This window comes from Sceloporus occidentalis, unplaced genomic scaffold (genome assembly GCF_023333645.1).
Source record: "Sceloporus occidentalis isolate IW3139 unplaced genomic scaffold, rSceOcc1.0.p SCAF_1, whole genome shotgun sequence".
Classification (NCBI taxonomy): Eukaryota; Metazoa; Chordata; class Lepidosauria; order Squamata; family Phrynosomatidae; genus Sceloporus; species Sceloporus occidentalis.
In genome coordinates, this window is record NW_028316981.1 from 308,208,937 (window position 1) to 308,231,482 (window position 22,546).

General features: G+C 41.6%; 1 protein-coding gene across 3 annotated transcripts in view; it reads left to right on the forward strand.

Moving 5' to 3' along the window:
• LOC149324214 (alpha-2,8-sialyltransferase 8E) overlaps window positions 1–22,546 on the forward strand; it is a 76,543-nt gene that overhangs the window by 48,072 nt on the left and 5,925 nt on the right. For all 3 annotated transcript variants that reach the window (XM_089497758.1, XM_089497767.1, XM_089497776.1), the window contains 4 exons: window positions 3,485–3,571; window positions 6,540–6,684; window positions 10,441–10,553; window positions 21,005–21,097. In XM_089497758.1, the coding sequence (XP_089353884.1) occupies window positions 3,485–3,571; window positions 6,540–6,684; window positions 10,441–10,553; window positions 21,005–21,097 (438 nt within the window). The remainder of the gene's footprint in view (window positions 1–3,484; window positions 3,572–6,539; window positions 6,685–10,440; window positions 10,554–21,004; window positions 21,098–22,546) is intronic.

Genomic DNA, 22,546 nt, shown 5'->3' on the forward strand with positions numbered 1-22,546 from the left:
CCCAGCATCTGTGGGCATCAGCCATGTAGTCCTACCTGTCGGCAATAGCATTAACTTCCCACAATGCCCCCATTGTAGTAACATTCAAGACATCATGGGAAATCAAAATGTCCTTTGGGTATATTCATACCCAAGGATTTAGAATGGTGCCCTCAAAGGGCACTTAGCTATTGCCCTCCTCAAAATCTGAGTATTCCCCTCGTCCCAGTCTCAAGGTGGCAGTTAGCATTGGGAATGACATAAAATACCATGTTGGCCATGCTGAATCAGCATATCTGACTCACCACCTCCTCTGTTGGGATGTGCATTGATGTGTTTTCTCAGCATGTTTAGCTTCCCTTCCAAAACCCATTTCTCCCTACCTCCACACCCTGCACACCTTTTTGCTATTCTCTACCTTGGGAAGATGCCCACATTTTCATGCTCTGCTGGTCTAAAGCACAAAATGACCTAGTTCTTTAAGTATGGCTTATGGAAAATAGTCATACCACTTTTAAATATTAAACCCCTACTCTGCAGAAGAGCCATAGGAGAAAAGAACCTTGTTGCATTCAAGAAAAGGTTATACAGTACAGAAATGCACATGGGTATATAACTTTTAATGGCTTTCTAATCTGGTATGCCCTCTTTAGAAAGAGACGATTTCCCGATAGATCTGAGGTGCCCTCTTCTGAAGCACTAGAGGTTGATGCATATTTAAAGACAGGTTGTCAGGTGATTTAGAAACCAGCTGCCCCTCAAAGTTTCTTGAAGGTGGCTTGTCAGAAAGGCAGGCAAAAATGTCCATCATTGATTTATGGACAGACAAAAATTTCCATCATTTTGATGGATAGGGTGTGTGGAAAGAGAGGTCTGGTAAACTGCAAGTCTCCCAACTGCCCCTCCAGTGTGTGTGTGCGCACACACACAGTCTATGAGGGTGGGAGGGAGGCTCTTGTCATTCTGAACAACTGTGTCTCAGGGGTCTAAATTACCACCATTGCCATGACAGTAACTCATTTTATTTTTATTGGAGGAAATCCTGTCCTTTGGATCATATCTCAATTTCATCAGTGAGGGCCTAAGGGTCTTCTCAGTACTACCCCCCAAAAAACTACAATTCCCAGAATTCCCTATCCAGCATGGCCACAGTTCTGCAGAGCTTTTAGAATCTTGAGGGGAAAACTCAAGGGTTTAATTGTGCAAAAGTGAGACACCATTTCTCTGACTAACTTATTTTAGTAACATGCTGAGTCAAACCATTAGTCAGTTTACTCCAGTATTTTCAGTTATTGCCACCTAATACTGAATACAGTGTTGTCAAGTACATATTCTTTAACTGTCCCGATTAATCTTCTGGCATTCCAGTTTTTTCAGCTGCTTTTAAAATGTCCCAATTTCTCTCTCCTCCAACTACTTCCCCGCTTTGTCCTTGGCTTCTTTCATTTGGCACACAATGAGCTAAAATTGCAAAAAATAGTTTGCACTCATCTAACTGTGAAGGCAGAGAGAGGAGAGGAGGAAGTCTGTTCATTCCCAGAAAAAGCAAACTGGTGCAGCCCCTCCTAGCTTAATAACTTTCACCATCTTGATCGCACGTTGATGGTGCTTGTCCATGCATGTCCCAGTTTTCATCTATGAAAGGTTGGAGGTTATGTATGAAGCAGGATTCTTTCCCAGCCCAACCTGGAGATTCTTGCGATTCCCTGGCAGTTCACCATCCAAGTAATAACCAGGCTTGACACTGCTTAGATTCCAAAATCAGACAAGATTGAGTGCATTTGGGGAGATATGAACATTATGCTGACTATGACCTGCAGTTATGTTCAGATATAACAGTGTGTCCATGATGAGCACACTGGGGAGGAAGCATGTCCTGTTCCTTGCCCCTGATATCTTTGGACATTAGGAACCAAAGAGTACTTCTCTGCCTGGGGACATCTTACATTCTCTTTCTTGGATGAGTCAAGCTGGCATCATTTTTCCCAAAGTGGCAAATGATCCTGTCCTCAAGTTGGGAAATTGACTTTATCGCTACTTTGGCGCAAGTGGGAAGATAACAAAAAATGTTCACACAAACACCAGCTTTGATTTATATATTTATTTTACTGATTAAAATATTTCTATCCTGCTCTATGACAGTTTATCTCAAAGTAGTGTACAAGTAAAGTTAATACAAACAAGTTAAAACAGTTTAAAACAATTTGTATAAATTAAAACAACAACAACAACAACAACAACAGAAGGTCAGCATGGTGTAGTGGTTTGAACACTGGACTCCGACTCTGGAGACCAGGGTTCAAATCCCCACTGAGCCATGGAAAACCGCATTGGAAAAGTTTCACTCTCTCAGCTTCAGAGGAAGGCAAAGGCAAACCCCATCTGAATAATATCTTGACAAGAAAACCCTGTGACAGGTTGCCATAAGTTGGAAGCAACCTGAAGGCACACAACAAGAAACATATTTATAGATCTAAAACATACTGCAGAAATCATTCAGTTTGAGACCGCTTTAACTGCCCTGGCTCAGTGCTAGGGAATCCTGACTTTATTGTGGCACCAGAGCTCTCTGACAGAGAAAGCTAAATGTCTCACAAACATACAGTTCCCAGAATTCCCTAGCATTGAACCAGGGCAGTTAAAGCGATCTCAAACTGAATAATTTCTGCAGTGTGTTTTGGACCATAGTTAACAAATTAAAACAGATTAGAAGAAATTTAAAACCATGTGCCTTAGCACAGTGGTTCTCAGATTTTTTTTTACTCTTGTGGCCCTCTTTACATCTGCTTCTGGACATTGGCTTGACATGGTATATGAATAAAAGTATTTTATAGTGTTGGTGGGTTTTTTGAGCTATGTGACTGTGTTCTGGGAGAGTTTGTTCCAGAACACGTCCACATAACCCAAAAACCCCCACAAAAAACTATTGATGCCAGCCACAAAAGCCTTCAACATCACATAAAGAGATTATGTTTGCTTAGTGTGCTTATTTTTGTTTGCACATTTGTGTATATTTTAGTGTCTTTTAAGGAAATAGCTTTCCTCTTCCGTTGGACATAGGCTCCAATCACCCTCCTTGCCTTTCTCTTTTCCTTCAGGATGGAAAACATTTGGGAAGAGGAAGAGCAGAAGGTGGGAGCAGGGCCTCCCTTGAGCAAGTCTTGTGCCTCTGCAGGGGGGTCCCACCCCACAGTTTGAGAACCATTGCCTTAGAATTTGAGATAGATCAGTGAGACCCAAAGGCTTTGGTTTTCATTCGCACCTAAATGAAACCAGTGTTGATGCCAGCTGAGTCTCCAGAGGAAGGGTATTCCACAATTTGGGTGCTATGGCTGAGAAGGCCCTCTCCTAAGTTATCACACAATGTATTGAGTGAGACACAGAAGAAGGTCCCTGCAGCAGACCTTAGACTCCAGGAAGGTATATATAGTGAGAGGTGTTCCTTCAAGTATCAATGTCCCAATCTATTTAGGAATTTAAATGTCATCTTTTCCTGTTTTTATAGGGTGAAGCAGACGGAATTGTTTGAGAGATGGAAGAATCTTCAGATGTGCAAATGGGAGATGAATGTCACCGAAGCCAGCATCTTCAAGTAAGACGGTGCTTGGCTCAAAATAATTATACTGTTTGTTGCTGTTGTTAACTGCCCTTGAATCGAGCTCAACTCATAGTGACCATGTGGATGAAACATCTCCAAGCCCCCCCTATCCTTTACTGTTCTGCATAGTTCTTGTAGGTTCAGGTCTATGACCTTCCTGATTGAGTCTATCCATCTGGTTTATGGTTTTCCTCTCTTTCTGCTGCCTTCTACCTTTCCCAGGATTATTGTCTTTTCTAATGAGTCCTGCCTTCTCATGATATGGCCAAAATACGATCTTGGCATCCAGGGAGAGTTCAGGCTTGATCTGTTCCAGGACCCATTTGTTTGACTTTTTAACTGTCCACAGTATCCTTAGCACTCTTTTCCAGTGCCACATCTCAAATGAGTTGATTGTCTTTTTATCCACTTTCTTCACTGTCCACTTGTCACATCAGTATATAGTGGATCAGTTGTCAAAGCTTGGAAAAAAATTAAGAAATCCCCTATCAATGTAGCCCAGTGGTAATGATTCCAAGCCTTCAGGAAAACAGGAGCAGGCTGATGGAAAGTTAAATATTCTCCCTCCCAAAGCAGAGCAGATTTGTGTGTGCACAGACTGTCTGACTACAATTCAGTTGACAATTTAATTGCCAAAAAAGAACAGAGGATCTAGTAATAGATCTCTAGTGTAGTTTGCCCCACATCTAGGAGATAAATCTATTCTCTTGGATAGATTGATAATTCCCTTATTCATTTTTCCTCCTAATAAGGGCATTGGAAAATTACATTACAAAAGTAACTCAATCAGTGGAAACAATGGGGTTTTGGGCTATGTGCCTGAAATGAGTAACTTTTCTCACATTTTAAAAAGGTGACTTCTAAAAGGCATTTTTAGAATCATTTTGAACAGAATTTAATTTATTTTTATGCCAGTCTCTCATTAATCCTAAGGGTTTTAAGTGTCAGAAAAGTAAAGTGTAATGTGAGGAGTAATGTAACCATTTGTTAAAAAATGATGATGAAGATTATGATAATGAAGATGTTGCTGATGACTGAAATGGAAACAGTAGCAAACTTGTGGAGCTTTGTAACAAGTTGCACAGCAAGTTACTATTAAAAAGTAACTTTTCAAGTTCACCCAGAGGTCATCTTGTTCATCCACTGTCACTGCACTCCTCTGGCATCTCTGATAGCATCCATCTGTCCTTTGATTAAGAACCTCTAATGAAGAAGAGCCCATCTGCTATTTGACCCTGTTGAAACAGGTCTTACCCTCTGAAACTACAGGGAACAAATTTGCTCCATCATCTGTGTGATGGCCCTTCAAATATTTGAAGAGGGTTCTCATATTGCCTCTTAATCACTTCTTCTCCAGTGTAAAGATACCCAGCTTCTTCAGCCTTTCTTCACAGGACTCGTCCTCTTGCTCTGTCTTCACTGCCCTCTTCTGGATATGTTCCATTTGTTGATCTTTAATTTAAGTTAGTTGGGTAAAACTTTAAAAGCTTTATGTAAGGTTTCAAAGGACAGTGCATTTAACCAGCTTGTTGCCCTAATTCACAGTCCTGCATTCAGGATATGTATTGAGCACCTGACCCAACCCATTCATTTCAAAGGAAGGAGGGAAAGGATGCATGGTTAGGAATGTGTAGTGGCTGGAAAAGTTTTTCTTTTCAGATTACAGTTTCCAACCATCATGGCCAGAATTCTGAGAGTTGTCATCCAAATAAAGAACTCATCCAGATTCTTGAAATGTACATATGAAACTCTTTTCTCCACTGAATTGAGTGGAAAAGTCCTAGGGTTGAAAGGATATTGGAGATTCAACTAGAAGAAATGTACCTGGGGAGGGGAAAGTGCCTGAGAAGGGAAGCTAAACCACAGGTACCATCAGAAGTGTATGTTCTGCCCCCCTCCCCTGCGTGCCTTGTTTTGCTTTTTTAAATATAAGATTACCATTTTCAGTTTGATAGGGATGGTTCCATGTTTAAACACACTGTTACCATGTCTAGTTTGGGAGATGGGTTGATGTCAAATTCCATTCCAAACAGAGTACAGAGTTGCACCTAAGTGTGCACCATTACTCAGTGCTTAGACAGCAACAGTGAGGATTATATGGTATTTTGAGAGGAGCAGAGAAAAAATACACTGGAAACAGAAGATGCAGACTTTTTCAGATCAAAACCATTGGACCTTCATCTGTATTGTTCACATGGAGGATTCCATGTGATTTTTCAAATGTTGTTCACATGTGATTCTCCAGATGTTTTTGTCCTACAACTCCCATCAGTCCCAGCCAGAGCAAACAGTGATGATGGATGATGGGACTTGCAGGTCAAGAATGTCCAAGGTGCCACAGTATCTCACTTTGGTACTACACTGTCTGACAGCTGCTCTCTTGAGCTTCAGTCTCATTAGCTGAAAATGCTAGAAATGAAACCAAAGGGCTTCTTCATGGATAGTTTATGTTCTGTTACCAAGCTGGTGTGAGTGTGTGTGTGTGCATGCATGTATACATATCTCAAGACTGAGCTCCTCCTTTGTCTACACAGACACACAGAAGGACTCTGTGCCCAGGACATTTTGCAACACCCATCAGCAAAGTGGCAAGGTGACATCTTATGATCATTCCATGGACAAGAGCCATCCAGATTGGCAATTCAGTCTTATTTCAACACTCGTCATAGGGAGACTGTGTTCTCAAATGTGTCTGAGGCATCAGGCTAGTTTTAGGGTTCAAGGACAAGTTGGCAGAGCGGAACAGCTTGTAAGTAATAGTCTGAGGCTGCCACTTCTATTCCTTAGCATCTGCTGCCTGAGTCAGCGGCATCACACTGACTTACAGTAGATTCAACCACAAAGTCTCATAGCATTCTGCTTGATTTTCTGGGTGTCTTGTGTTGGGTTTACATTTGCAACTCAGCTGCATTCATGTTGCAACTGTGAGTTTATTCATATGACTTGATATGACTCTCCCTAGATCAACTTTGTTCAGGTGTTGCAATGCCCCAGCCTTTCTCTTCACCACTCAGAAGAACACTCCCTTGGGAACAAAACTGAAATATGAAGTGGATACGAGTGGGATATTCCATATCAACCAAGAAGTGTTCAGAATGTTTCCAAAGGTACAGTAGCTGTGTGCCTCTGACCATTTTCTTTAAAACCATTGCTCTCTTGCATATTGCAGTTGTAGTTGTTGTTTTCTTACTCATTTGCAACAAATGGGAGAAAGAGATTGGGAAAGTTACATTTTGAACTACGACTCCTAGAATCCCCGGCAACATTTTGGAGAAAGGTGGGATATCAATCCAGCAAATAAATAAATAAATAAATAAATAAATAAATAAATAAATAAAATGAGGATGATAATTTTTCCAATGAGTCATGTCATCACATGATGTGACTTAACTATGAAAGCCTCTGTTTAGACATTTAGGCTTCTGGTAAGAGCTCAGGCTTGATTTGCACTTGGACTCATTTATTTGTCTTCTTGGTGGTCTTTGGTGTAGTCTCTTCCAGTACCCCATTCCAAATGAGTTGATTTTAGCCATAAGCCTTCTTTGATATCCATGCATTACAATAATCTCTTCCATAACTGTTCTGATCAGGCCCTTGTGCACTTTCTTTGCCATCACTTTCCTGCATAGCTGGTGGCAGGCAGTCTAACTTATATTTAGCTTATATTTAGCCTATCACACCACAGAAATATCCTAGTCGTGTGGGAAATGGCTGGACAACAGCCTTAATCTCTGGAAGGACTGCATGAGTACTGCTTGGCTTCTGCTGTGCAGTTAAGAAAATAGGACAGTGCCTGATGATCACAATGTGCTGCCAAAAATGTATTATTAATAATAAAGTGTTTCAGGTACATACCTCATTGTTCCACATCATAGATTCAGTGGATGGTCTGTGAACTCCAATTATGGTAGCTGAAGAAGAGCAGGGTGCAAGTGGTGGCCTAGGGCTGCTGTGTCAGTGAGCTGGTAAGACTGTTCTGGGTTTCAGTCTAAACTTATAGAATCATAGAGTTGGAAGAGACCTCAAGGGCCATCCAGTTCAAACCACTGCCATGTAGGAACTCACAGTCAAAGCACCCCTGACAGATGAATATCTGGCCTCTGCTTAGAAACCTCCAAAGAAAGGTTTTAAAAGGATTTATCCAAGATACTGAGACCTTTTGAGAAATAAAGATGGTACTAAAAACCAGAACAGATTCATGGCTGAACTGACATGGAGTCCACAAGCCACCACTTGGGAAGTGTATATAGGAAATGGTCTGGAGGGGAGCGGAACCAGTACGGCATAGCAGTTTGAGCATTGTACTGTAATTTTGGAGATCAGGATTTGAATCCCATTTTGGCTATGTAATCCTACTGGGTGACCATGAGCAAGTCACTTTATATCAGACTGAGGGGGATGGCAATAGTAAACTCCCTTTGAAGAAACTTGCCAAGAAAACCCTGTGATAGGTTCATCTTAGAGTTGCCATAAGTTGGAAACAACTTTACAGTACACAGCAACAACAACTTGAGAAGTCATATAGCAGCATGATCAGAAAGCTTGGGAATTTTGTTACTACAAGTCCCAGCATCCTCCACCTACTATTGTCAGGAGGGGGAGGGCTTGGGAGATGCACTCCAAAAAGGAATGCTTCTAAACCCCAGCTATACATACTACAGAGCTAGGACAACTTCCTAGATAGGTTGAGAGTTTGGTAAATATTACTTTGAAAACTTACAGTAACCATGCCAGGTATTCTGGGAGTTGTAGTCCAAAATGTAACTTTCCCAACCTCTAAGCAGGATTTCAGAAAGAAGGAAAATGTGTCTCCCATTTACTCACATATTTATTGGATGTTTACCTTGTCTTAATCCAAGAATCACACAGATGGCATCTAACAGTCATAAAATCAAATAAAGCAAATAGAGTTAAAAGATAAATCAAATTCAAAATGTGACTAAAACACATCATAAAAAGAACATTGTATAAAGCTAGCCCCCTCTCATCAGACCAGGGAACGTGTTGCTCATGGGCCACATGCAGGCTTTGAGCCATTGTTCCACCAAACCCCACCAATATAGTTATTTCCTGGTCCATTTCTGTCTGAAAAAATGGCCCCATATACACCAAAACACCCCCGGTGCAGCAATTTAATTCACCCAGAAGTCCTAACCCTCATCTCATGCCCCAAAACAATGGAAATCATCCAAAAATGGAAGCCAGAAGTGACATTTTGTTAGGTCTGGTACACTTGGAAAGTGGGGTTTGTGGGGGTCAGAAACCCCTCTGGTGGACCTGCTTTATAGCTGGGCATGTAGCCAAATGATTTTTAGTCCCTTTGCCACTCACACATGTGATTTTCTCAGGGGACAACAAGTCAAATATATTTTTTCCAATCCCAAGAAATAATACATGTGTATGGTACATATGCCAACTTCCATCCTGATGCTGATGGCCTTTCATCTATTTGTTCCAAAATCAGACTGAACAGACTGTTTATTAGCCCCTTCAGGCCTTCTGCCTTTATGAGCACTGATGTGCAATGTGTCCTATAAATAAACATTTTTAAAAATCCATTTCACATCACTGTTTCCTTTGGGTGTATTTTTGTTTTTAAGTTGTGAAGTTGCTCATAAACTATGCATGCACTAATAGCTGCGTTTGCATGCTTATATAAGCAAGTCCTTCCATTGCCAGCTGTTTAAGGAGCCACTGGCTCAGACCATTCATCCATTTCAATCCAATGCTGTCAGCAGCTCACCAAGGTCTCAGGCAGAGGACTTTCTCAACTCTGCAACACTAGATATTCTGGAGATTAAACCTTGAGACCTGATATTTGCAAAGCATCTGCTTTGCTGCTGAACTCTGTCCCTTTGCAGTTGGAGCTGGTCCAAATTATTTTTTTCTTTGTTTATTAAATGATTCAGAAACTACCTTTTATGGCACAATTACCTGCCATTAAATAACTATTCAGTACAAATCACATTGCACCCCTGTGAAAGTTTAAGATTTCTTGTAAAAAAAATTAACAACAGTTTCCTAGGGAAATTAATGCATATCGTTTGTGGGGAAGAGTGAATGTCAGAGATGAAATCTCCCTAGAAACCAATGATGAAACTGAGGCCATTGTATGTTGGTCACACCATGAGAAGGCATGACTCTTTAGAAAAAGGAATAATGAAAGGTGGAGGGTAGTAGGAAGAGAGGAAGACTGCACACCAATTGGATAGACTCAGTCAAGGAGGTTATGGGCTTAGGCCTGCAGGACCTAAGCAAACCAGGGGTGGAGAGGAGGTCTTGGATATGTCTCATCCACCATGAGTCAGTGTTGACTTGAGGGCAGTTAACAACAACAATTGAGGTCACTACCATGCTAGCATATTTTCCATTTCTATCATACTGAACATCTCCCAATCCTGAAAAACCCCTCCCATTAAGCATGAAGATCTACCTTTTGGTGTTTACACTGTGTCCATCTGATGAGGTGGGTTTCAATCAGTAAAGTTTACACCAAATCAAGCATGTTCATTTTAAAGATATCCTGGTATGTGATGGTTTAAAGCCTCATCTGGCTATCATCATGAAGTGAAAAATAACTGGGGAAGGCATGTTTCTGTCAACTGGAAGTTAACTCCAGATATCTATTTTTTAAAAAAATCCTTGCTGTTTTGGGGCAAGGGCAACATTTCTGGATGAAAATGCACCAACCAGTGTCTGCTTTGGCCATTAAAAAGGGGAGGGGGTTAGAGGGGTGTTCAGGAGACCACCTGTGTTCTTCCAGGGCTGCATATGATCCATAATTTTATGAGTTTTATCCCTTTAGGATAATTATTAGATATGTTGCTACAATTAATGACCTGGCTTGTCCCATTTTGCCATAGGAGATGCCGTACTCTCGTTCCCAGTTTAAAAAATGTGCTGTGGTTGGAAATGGAGGGATTCTGAAGAACAGCAGATGTGGACGGGAGATTGACAGTGCAGATTTTGTGTTCCGGTAATTGCCTCTGCATGATGCTTTTCTGTCTGCCTAAATGATAGCCAGGAGTTACCAATGAGTATTTCAGCATCTCAGTAATTCACTTCAGCTTTGTGCATGCATTTCTTGGGCTGCATGGGTCAGCTTCCCCATTATTAAAACAAGTATGAATAAGATTAGATGGAGGAAGTTGGATGGGATTTTAAATCATATTTTCTGATTTCTGATAGTGCTGCAAATTTAGTCTAAAAGCCATGTGCACACTGGAAAGAAATAGATTATAAAAATAAATTCTGTTATAAAAATTGAATTGCCCAAACATAATTGAAAGAATATATATATATATATATATATATATATATATATATATATATATTAAACTGTTTTAAATAAGTAAATTAGAAAAATATAACACTTTGCATAAGTTTCCATTCCTTGAAATGTCTGTTATGTTTCTTCTCTCCCCTGGGCCTTTCAGTTAAGAAGATTGTCTCTGGAACTTATTAATTAGTACTGATCTGTATATCTGATCAGTATTAATCAGTGTCAGTATTTGATTCATACTGTATGCGTGTAGCCTTTTTGTAACAGACATGAATTTGCTTATTAATGTATCTATATCTGTAGGTTATAGATAGATAGATAGATAGATAGATAGATAGATAGATAGATGAATTAATGTTGTGTGCTTTCAAGGTGTTTTTGATGTATGGCAACGCTAAGGCAAACCTGCCACAGGGTTTTTGCAAAATTTGGGGAGGGGTGAGTCCTGTTGTCTTCCTTTAAGGCTGGGGGAAAATAATTTTCTCAAGGTGGATTTCCATAGCAGAATGGGGATTTGAACCTAGGTCTCTCAGAGTCAGTCCAGCACTCACTTTGAAAAACAACAACCACCAGGAATGGGTTGCTTGCCTCCACTTTAATTAGCTTGAAAGATGAGCCATTTGGCACAGACACCATTTTCTCCAAGCTGGTATTATCTCTGAAGGCCAAATTCTATCTTTCAGTGGCTGACTATTACAGCCTCACTTATTCTGACACTCTGCTATCTCCTAAACGTTTGTGAGATAAAGAAGAGTTCAAAGGCTGGAAAATTGGAAGCAGTGTTGATTTTGTTGCATTTGAAACAAGAACTCACTGTTGCTTGGTGTGAACGTCAGAGGTTAAGTTGCTACTGTTGATTTCTTTAAACCAGGAACATTAAATGTGTGTTGCGTATACTGACTGTATATATTTTGGAGGAATTCCAAAATGTCATTACAGATCCAGATAAGTGGGAGAATCGTTTACATTGAGTTCAGTAGATTTGTGTGTAAACTTATGGTTTTAATGGCATATAATGTTTATATCAGTAAACATTACTGTTAGAGCAGTACTGTTCTGCTGTTAAAAGTTCTGCTATTCTACAGTAGAGGCTACGATTAGAACAGAATATGGATAAACAGAATAGTTCCGAATTGCCAAAGAGGTCAGGCAAGGCTGCATCCTTTCAACCCTTTTGTTCAACTTGTATACAGAAAATATTTCACAAAGAACAGGCTTAGGTCTGAAACACGCTGCAGAAATAATCCAGTTTGAGACTGCTTTAACTGCCCTGGCTCAATGCTAGGGAATTCTGAGAACTGTAGTTTTGTGAGACATTTAGCCTTCTCTATCAGAGAGCTCTGGTGCCACAATAAACTACAGTTCCCAGGATTCTCTAGCACTGAGCCAGGACTGTTAAAGTGGCCTCAACCTGGATTATTTCTGCAGCATGTTATAATAATAATAATAATAATAATAATAATAATAATAATATTATTTATATTTCTCGCCTCTCCTTGCGGATCGAGGCGGGATTACTTCCAATAAAATAAATACAAAATACAAATACAAAGATACAATCAATAAAATACTGACATTATTAATAAAATTGCACAACAATCATAGCAAACATGGCAGACATAATCAAAGGAGTGGAATATTTTATTTAATAAGGCTCCTATACAAGGTCGGGTGGGTAGGTCCACCGGAAGAGATCCATCTTAAGTGACTTCTTAAAAGCATCCAAGGTGGTAATAAAACGGATCTCTTCTGGTAGGCCATTCCACAGTTTAGGAACAGCGGCTGTAAAAGCTCTATGGGAAGTTGTTGTTGATCTAGTCATTTGATATTCTAATAGATTTTTCCCAGATGTTCTAAGAGTGTGGGGTGTATTATGTAGAGAGAGGTGTTCCCACAAGTAACTCAGGCCCGAGCCATGTAGGGCTTTAAAGGTGATAACCAACACCTTACACTGCACCCAGAAGCTAATTGGCAGCCAGTGAAGAGATTTTAACACAGGTGTTATGTGGTCAGACCTAGATGTACCAGTGACCAATCTGGCTGCCGCATTTTGTACCAATTGAAGCTTCCAAACTTGGTATAAGGGTAGTCCCATGTAGATCGCATTACAGAAGTCTAAACGAGAGATTACCAGTGCATGTACCACTGGTTCATGGACCTTTGGGTCCAGGTAGGGACACAGTTGGCGTATCAACCGAAGTTGGTACCAAGCACTCCTGGCCGTCACATCTATTTGAGATGACAACTGTAGGGACGAGTCCAGGAGCACTCCCAAACTGCAAACTTCATCCTTTAGGGGATGTGACCCCATCCAGGACAGGTTGACAAATCTCCTTCCCCGGACTTGGGGTACCTATCACGAGTACCTCTGTTTTCTCTGGATTCAGCTTGAGTTTGTTTTCTCTCATCCAGCCCATTACCGACCCAAGGCAGGCATCTAAAGGAGAGATGCCATCCTTAGTCACTGCAGGGCCAAAGCTAACAAAATGAAATTCAACATGGAGAAATGTAAGGTATTGCACTTAGGGCGGAAAAATGAAAAGCACAGATATAGGATGGGGGACACCTGGCTGAATGAAACTATGTGTGAAAGGGATCTAGGAGTCCAAGTAGACCACAAGTTGAACATGAGTCAGCAGTGTAATGCGGCAGCTAACAAGGCCAATATGATTTTAGGCTGCATCAATAGAAGTATAGTGTCTAGATCCAGGGAAGTAATAGTGCCACTCTATTCTGCTCTGGTCAGGCCCCACATGGAATACTGTGTCCAGTTCTGGGCACCACAATTCAAAAAGGACATTGAGAAACTGGAGCGTGTCCAAAGGAGAGCGACTAAAATGGTGAAAGGTCTGGAAACCATGCCCTATGAGGAACGACTTAGGGAGCTGGGTATGTTTAGCCTGGAGAAGAGAAGGTTAAGAGGTGATATGATAGCCCTGTTTAAATATTTGAAGGGATGTCATATTGAGGAGGGAGCAAGCTTGTTTTCTGCTGCTCCAGAGACTAGGACCCAGAGCAATGGATGAAAACTGCAGGAAAAGAGATTCCACCTCAACATTAGGAGGAACTTTCTGACAGTGAGGGCTGTTCGACAGTGGAACAAACTCCCCTGGAGTGTAGTGGAGTCTCTTTCCTTGGAGGTCTTCAAACAGAGGCTGGATGGCCATCTGTTGGGGATGCTTTGATTGTGATTTCCTGCATGGCAGGGGGTTGGACTGGATGGCCCTTGTGGTCTCTTCCAACTCTACAATTCTATGATTCTATGATTCGAGGAGTCGGAGTAATAGAGAAATAGATTTGGGTGTCATCAGCGTATTGATAACACTGTGCCCCATGTCTCCAGATGATCTTGCCCAGCCGTTTTGAACCTTAGACTCAGAAAAAGGAGGTGTAAAGATAGGAGAAAGGAATATCAACAACCCAAGATATATGGATGATAGTATACTACTAGTGAAAAACCGCATGGACTTGAAACAATTACTCAGGAAAGACAAAGAAGAAAGTGCAAGGGCAAGCCTAATGCTGAACACAAAGAAAACAAAAATAAGGACTGCTGAGGACCCACACACATTCAACCTAGACAATGAGGAAATCTAAATAATAAATGAATTCTTGTACCTTGGTTGAAACATTGATCAGGAAGGAGATGGCAGTTAAGAAATCAGAAGAAGACTAGGAATGGGTAGGCCAGCTATGAAAGAATTAGAAAAGACCCTAAAGAGTACAGATATACAACTGAACACTAAAATTAGAATGGTACAACCATGGTATTCCCCATTAAAATGTATGGTTGTGGGGTGTGGGTAGCTGAGAAAGTGGATAAGAAGAAAATCAATTCATTTGAAATGAGGTCCTGGAGAAGAGAACTGAGGATAACATGTACAGGCAAAAAGACAAACAAATGGATCCTTGAACAGATTAAACTTGAAATCCCGTTGGAAGCCAAGATGATTAAATTTAGACTATTGTACTTTGGTCACATCATGAGAAAGCATTACGAATTAGAAGAGGCAATGATGTAGGGGAATGTGAAGGGAGGCAGAAAGAGAGGAAGACTACACGCTAGATGGTTGGGTTGTATTAAGGAGGTCATGGGTATGAATTTACAGGACCTAAGCAGAGCAGTGGAAGATAGGGAGACTTGGAGATGTTTCACCCACATGGTTGCCATGATCCGGTGTTGACTCAAAGGTGGTTAACAACAACAACAATGTTTACATAGTGAATAAGTCTAAAGTAGATTATCTAACATCTGTTGATCAGTCTATCAGTCAGTCACTGGGGTGGGCAACTGTGGAGGAAGTGGGGCCCATTCCTTTCCTTATGACCCCCACACTCCATGGTCTGTCCCAGAACAATCAGAAGGATCTCACATCATTTCTGTTTCAGGTTTTGGCCTTGTATTGCTGCATGCCTTAAAGTAGTGTCCAACTTGTGGCGAATGTATGAGAAACCTATCAGAAAGCTTTCTTGGCAAAATTTGTTCAGAGGGGGTTTGCCGTGGCCTTCCTCTGAGGCTGAGAGAGCGTGGCTTGTCCAAGGTCATCCAGTGGGTTTCCATGCCTGAGCAGGGATTCGAAGTCTAATCTCCAGAATACTAGTCCAATGGTCAAACCACTACACTATGCTGGCTCTCCACGTTGGCTTAGGAACAGCCAATTTTTGTGGATTATCTGGGAGTGTGTCCAGCCACCACTACCAGCTATAGTAAACCAGCTTTCTCTAAGCTGCCCAACTTCAAAAAGTTTTGCATTACTGTGACCATTATCCAAAACATCATGGTTAATGATTGGGGATGGTAAGAGGTGAACTGAAAAACACCTGGAAGGTGCCAGTTTGGAGAAGCCTGCAGTGGTGGCTGGTGGCTTCCCCATCACAACTACATTAAAGGAGCTATCTAAGGTGATGACCCCTATCCTTCCATAGTTCCTTTCAACTTCAGGCTAAAAGCTGGAGTGGTTTCACTGCTACACTAACATGGAAACCACCAGCTGCCTTTGGAAGCCTGAGATGCTGCTGCTGTTTGTGGGCTTTCCATAGTCAACTAGTTGGCCATTTTGTGAACAGAATGCAGGCTTTTGGCTTGAGCTAGCAAACCTAAGGAGTCCTTAGGAGACAACGCGAAGCTAGATGGACAAATACACCTATGGAATAAAGCAGCTTCCTCTGTAAGGACAGACACCTTTCCTTGGGGATCAAGTTACCCATCTTTATTCAGATTCATCTGCACTGTGCAGCTGCAGGAAAAGCATGTTGTGTGCTTGGTGATGCCAAGGACCCAAACTCTACTTTGCTCTGTTTCCTAAATTACCCTGAAGGCAGAAAGTTTAGAACAGCTGCTCTGTTAGCTGCTTGGCTCCACCTAGAGTTCAGATATTAAAAACACAAGAGCTCAGCTGGGATGAGATGTGAATTCATGGGGAGTAATTTGTTCAGTGAAGCCCATTTTGTATTTTTTTTTTTTTTGTTAAAAAATGCAATACATTAAAAGAAATCACAAGCAACATTTGCCTCTACTGTTGACACTTAGAAATCATTACATTTTTAGAATATGTAATTTCTCTCAGGGAGACTTCTTATTGGAGACTGTGTTTATTTTATTTTATTTTATTTAAAACTTTTGTATGTTTTAAAAATAATTTTATACAGTTTTAAATGTGACAATTTTAAGTGGGCCAGGTTTTAACTGATATCTTCTGTAAGCCGCCTTAGGTCTCACTTCAGGAGAAAGATGGCATATAAATAAAATATACATACTCTCATGACAGTGGATCAACTAGGAAGATTTGTTTAGGCTACCATGTGGGCCTCCAGATGTGTTTCCATGACAACTCTCAACATTCCTTACCATTGGCTATTCAAGGCAGGGCTGCTGGGAGTTGCAGTCAGCAACATCTGACATGTTATATCGTTTCCCATACCTGATCAAGTAGAAGAAAAGCCCCTTAAAAAACAGAAGCTTTTTCTAAGCTAATCATCTACTAGAATTGGTGTATATATTACATTTGCCCTAGGATTTCTGCCAAAAAATTGCTTCTCCATGATGAGCAAATCATAGGTATTTTAAAAAGCTGTCTTTACAATGAGGTAGATCACTGCTCCATTTAGCCTAGCCTTTTCCAACCTGGATCCCTTCAGGCATTTTCTGTATTAGTTTCTTCGAGCTCTCACTACTCTCATGGCCAGTGGTCAGAATAATGGCACTTTTAGACAAACAGATATAAATTTTCTGGAGAGAATGAGTGGAAATGTGCTGTTGTGTTTGCATCTTATTCATAGGTTTTCATTAGTATTGGGCTGGCAACTGTGGGAGCAGAACTAGAAAGATCTTTGGTTGGACCCAATACAGCACTTCTCACATTCTTATGGTCTATTTTTAATTATATATTTTTTTCTAAAATCCCTTATTTTTTAAATGGGATATACAGGTAGATATCCTCTGTCTGGAATTCTGAAATCCTAAATACTCCAAAATACAAAACTTTTAAAACTATGTGTGCCTGTGTTGCATTTGCCAGACTAAAGAGTGTGCTTAGCATGAATCCACATGCTTGTGGATTGGAGAGAGATGTGAAGATCTGGCAGGAGGTGTGGATTCATGCCAAGCACTATGCTTGGACCACTGCCATTTCACAGATCCTCAGTCTCTCTCCAATCTTGTTATGCGCCATTATGTATGTAGAAATACAGGCATTCCAAAATCCAAAGAAAATCCGAAATATGAAACACTTCTGGTCCCAAGCTTTTTGGATAAGGGATAGTCAACCTGTAATGTGTTTCAAAAGATATAATGCCTTTATAACTTGTGAAAACATGTATATTACATATTATCAAAACAACGCATTTCTAATTCTCAGTGATTTCATTCTCTCCAACCAATTTCAGTTCTGTCCAGCAGCTATGCTGGATTGAGACTCTGGGGAGTTTATCAAACGTGAAATTGGAACTCCAATCCAAAGCCAATCCGAAGGAAAGGGGAAGCAGAGTCAATTCGAATTCAAGGCAATTCACGTGATTAATTATCTCACATGAAGAGTGAAATTGTGGTCATTCCTGAGGCAAAGCGGAGCAAGTGCAAAATAAATTATCACACCAGTACATACCATGCAGATTCACCAATTTGAATTGGCACCCTTGCGCATGCTCAGTGGGGCTCTGAATGCATTGTGAACCTTTGCACTTTCAAAGCAAAGAAGGGGGCCACTTCCTGGTTCCTGTTTCACATAAATGCTAGCTTCACGTGAATGATTGCTTCATGTTCTATGGGCTTTATAGTCCATTTTGGCACTTAAACTAGCACTCTTTGTATGGGCTTTATAGTCTGTTTTGGCACTCAAACCAGCACTCTTTCTATGGGCTTTATAGTCCATTTTGGCACTCAAACTATCACTCTTTGTATGGGCTTTATAGTCTGTTTTGGCACTCAAACCAGCACTCTTTCTATGGGCTTTATAGTTCGTTTTGGCACCAAAACAAGCACCCTTTCTATGGGCTTTATAGTCTGTTTTTGCATCCAAACAAGCAGCCTTCCCATGGGCTTTAAAGTCCATTTTTGCATCCAAACAAGCAGACTTCCCCAGCGGCATCGGAAACAGCTGCTTTCCCCCCTCCTCGCCAGCATGTCTCCTTCCTATGCACACATATGTAGCACAAGCATTCACACACATTGTGCAAATGCTGGTGCTTTTAGATTGATACAATCTGTCAGAAAAAATGTTGCTTGCGAAGCGAAGTGACTGGTGCGAGAGGGGAGGCATATTCCACCCACTCCCCCCCTGCTCTGTCCATGTTAAAACGTGAATACATTCATTCCTGAGTCGCTTTCCCCAGCAGCATCGGAAATAACTGCATTTCCCCTTCAGCAGCAATGGAAGCGGAGGGAGTACCGGAAGCAAATGGAGCAAAATTGCAGTGCAGCATCATGGGAAATGTGGCACCTTGGAGGTTGTGGGGGGGTATACGAGGACCGAAGCAAAGTTGCATTACACACCAAGACCAATTCTAATTGGATGTGAATTGACTGTGGAAAAAGGCTTTGGGGTTGAGACTGCCATGGTTGCCTTGACCGACGATCTGCGTCTGAGCATCGACAGGGGTAGTGTGACCCTGTTGGTGCTCCTAGACCTCTCAGCGACTTTCGATACTATAGATCACGGCATCCTCTTGGACCGCCTGAGGGGGTTAGGTATTGGGGGCACTGCTTTGCAGTGGTTCCGATCCTTCCTCTCGGGTCGGTCCCAGAGGGTGCTGCTCGGGGACTGTAGCTCCAGTAAGAGGAACCTCATTTGTGGGGTTCCTCAGGGGCTATTCTGTCCCTGATGTTATTCAACATCTATATGAAGCCGCTGGGTGAGATAATACGGAGTTATGGTGCTGGGTGTTATCAGTACGCTGATGACACCCAAATCTATTTCTCCATGTCTCGTTCGTCGGCCTCGAATTCCAATGGCATCTTTTCTCTCAATGAATGTCTTCAAGCGGTAATGGGCTGGATGAGGGAAAACAGATTGAAACTGAATCCAGATAAGACGGAGGTGCTCATGGTAGCGGCCCCGAAACCAAGAATTGGGTTGCAACCTCCAGTCCTGGATGGGGTCACACTCTCCTCCAGTGACTGTGTTCGCAGTCTGGGGGTGCTCCTTGACTCGTCGCTCCTGATGATAGATCAGGTAAATGCGACGGTCAGGAGCGCCTGCTATCAGCTTCGGCTGATACGCCAGCTGCGCCCTTTTCTAGAAGTAAGGGATTTTGAAACTGTTGTGCACGCACTGGTAACCTCACGCCTGGACTTCTGTAATGCACTCTACTTGGGTCTACCCTTGTGCTTGGTTCGGAAGCTTCAGCTGGTACAAAATATGGCAGCCAGGCTTGTTTCTGGTACATCTAGGAGGGACCACATTACTCCGGTTCTGAGGTCCCTCCACTGGCTGCCTATTAGCTTCCGGGCCCGGTACAAGGTGTTGGTTATTACCTTTAAAGCCCTAAATGGCTTGGGTCCAAGCTATCTCAGGGACCGCCTCCTCCCGTATAATCCTCCCCGCGCTCTCCGGTCCTCTGGGAGGAACTTACTGCAGCCTCTAAAATCTAGGCTTGCGGCGACCTCCCAGAGGGCGTTCTCTGCTGTCGCCCCCAAACTCTGGAACGACCTGCCGGATGAGATCCGACAGTTGACATCGCTGTCAAGACGGATCTCTTCCGGCAGGCCTTTCCAGAATAACCATCCCGGCCAGGGCTCCCTGATCCCCTCTTTCCTCTCGTGGCCCCATCTTTAGTGATGGTTGAGGATCTCCAGAGGGACACCAGGGTTTTTAGTTTGTTTTAATTATGTTTTATGCTTTGATATTGTGTTTTTAATCTGTCATATTTTTTAATACTTTCTTAAGGAGGGGAGGGATTATAATGTTTTTAATTTTATATCTTACTCTTGTTATATTTACTGTTGTCAACCGCCCGGATTGGTTCGCCACAGGGCGGTATACAAATAAATATTATTATTATTATTATTTCTGAATTCGCTAGTTCACTGAATTCACCTACATCAGGACTGACCTTGGATTGACTTAGGATCGGCTTTGGAATGACCCCCCCATAGAAAGCAATCATGTGTGATAATCTATCACATTATAATGTGAATTCGTATGGTTGGGCTTGGAATGGCTTCGGATTGGAGATGCAAAAATCGTTGTGTGATATCATCTTGTGAGTGGTAGTCACCAAATGGAACTGATCTGGCATGATCAGGAAGGATTGGAACTTGGGACTTTTTGCGTGCACTGAGCCATGGCTCCTACCAACATGTGGACTACTCTTGATAGGTTGGGTCAGCTATCAGAATTTTAGATGAAGCCCTTAGTCTGAATTTCCAACTTTTGCTGATCCTTCTATGCACCATTCCCTTGTACAGAAGTGGCTATTGTATCATACTGCTTAATATGTTGGACTTGAACTAGGAGGACCTGGGTAAATAAATCCCCATTTAGGAGAATCACAGTTGCATTCTCTGTGTTTTAGTCTTCCACGGTCATTTGGATAAAATGATGCAAGCCTTAAATCTACCTTTAAAAAATCTTCCTCGTGGAAAAAGTGTGGGCAAGAAATAAGAAAAATACTAATAACCTCTTTAATGTTCTGTTCTTTGCCTTTAGATGCAATTTACCTCCCATTTCTGAGAAATACATTGTTGACGTTGGCGTAAAGACCGACATCGTGACAGTTAATCCCAGCATAATTACTGAAAGGTCAGTTGTTTATCTGGTGCCCACCTTTGCCCACACTTTCCTCCTGTGTCTTTGAGAAACTGACAAACCTCTTAAAGGAGAGACTGTGCTTTATTATTAGTACTGGTGGTGCATTCTCTCAATGTGGTAATTTCATAGCAACTGGAAATCAGAATAATTTGAGCTTTCTAATCAAAGGGAAAAGAAAAGTTCAAAAGAGGCCTGTGGACTTCCATTCCATTTTACCACGCACTTCCTTCTTTTATCCTTGCCTTTGTTCACAAAGAAATACTCCTAATGGAACTCCACCCATTCTTTCTTACAGCTTCTATCATACTCTGAACCTCACAATAGCAATACACTACCCAAACACAAAGGTTATCAGTAGCTTTATTAATGGAGTCTGTGTATTACCTCGAGTTTCAGTGTCCATCTGTCTTTAAATATCAGTTGCAGGGGAACATGAGTGGGAAGATACTATTGAACTTTTGTTTTGTTTGTTGGCAAAACTGATACACAGTTGTTTTCATGTTCTTGATCTAAACCCTATTGTTAGTCTCAACTAGGGTAGACCCCCATTGAATCAATGGAATTTGCTTATGTGTTGACATACTAGTCAGCCATTGATTCAGTGAGGCTGTCGCAACACCGCAGAAAGAATGCAGTTTGACACCACTTTAATTGTCATGGCTCTATCCTATGGGATCCTGGGATTTGTAGCTTGTTGTGGAATCAGAGCTCTCTGACAGAAGGCTATATATCTCACAAAACTACAAATCCCAGAATTCCATAACATTAATTAACTGAACTAATTTTGTGGTGTAGATGCACCCTGAGCTTCCTTTACTTGGGATTTGCCAACAAGATTTAGGTTGTTTAATTATTTTTTAATGTGTATTTTCACAACTCTTTTTTTTAAAGGAATATATTATATAGGCACTAGTGCATTTATAGTGTATAAAAATTTATGGATTTCACATGTAGGCCCCCTTCCCACTGGCCCATTTGCCCTGGATGGAACTGGGCAGATCTGGGTCCCCCTCTCCTGAATCTCTCCGGAAGCAAGTGCCCACTATCATTTACATTAAGCGGGATAATTTATCCCTCCGAAGTTCACATTTGCAGTACCGGTTTAAAATGAAGGCTCCTTTGCTGTCAGTCAAATTCACTTCTGCTTTCATCAAAGGTGACATTTCCTACAGCCATTGGCCAATGGAATAGGTGCTTCCCCCTCCTTTTTTAAAAAAACTGGCGGCAGCGTGCATATATTCTGTCAAATTTAAAAACCTTTGTGTGTGTGTGTGTGTGTGTTGTGTCTATTTGGGTCATTATGCATTATGGCAACCCTAAAACGACCCCATCATGGGGTTTTCTTCGCAAGATTGGTTCCGAGGAGATTTGCCATTGCCTTTCCCCTGAGGCTGAGAGAGTGTGACTCCCCCAAAGTCATGGGTTTCCACATCCTTCCAG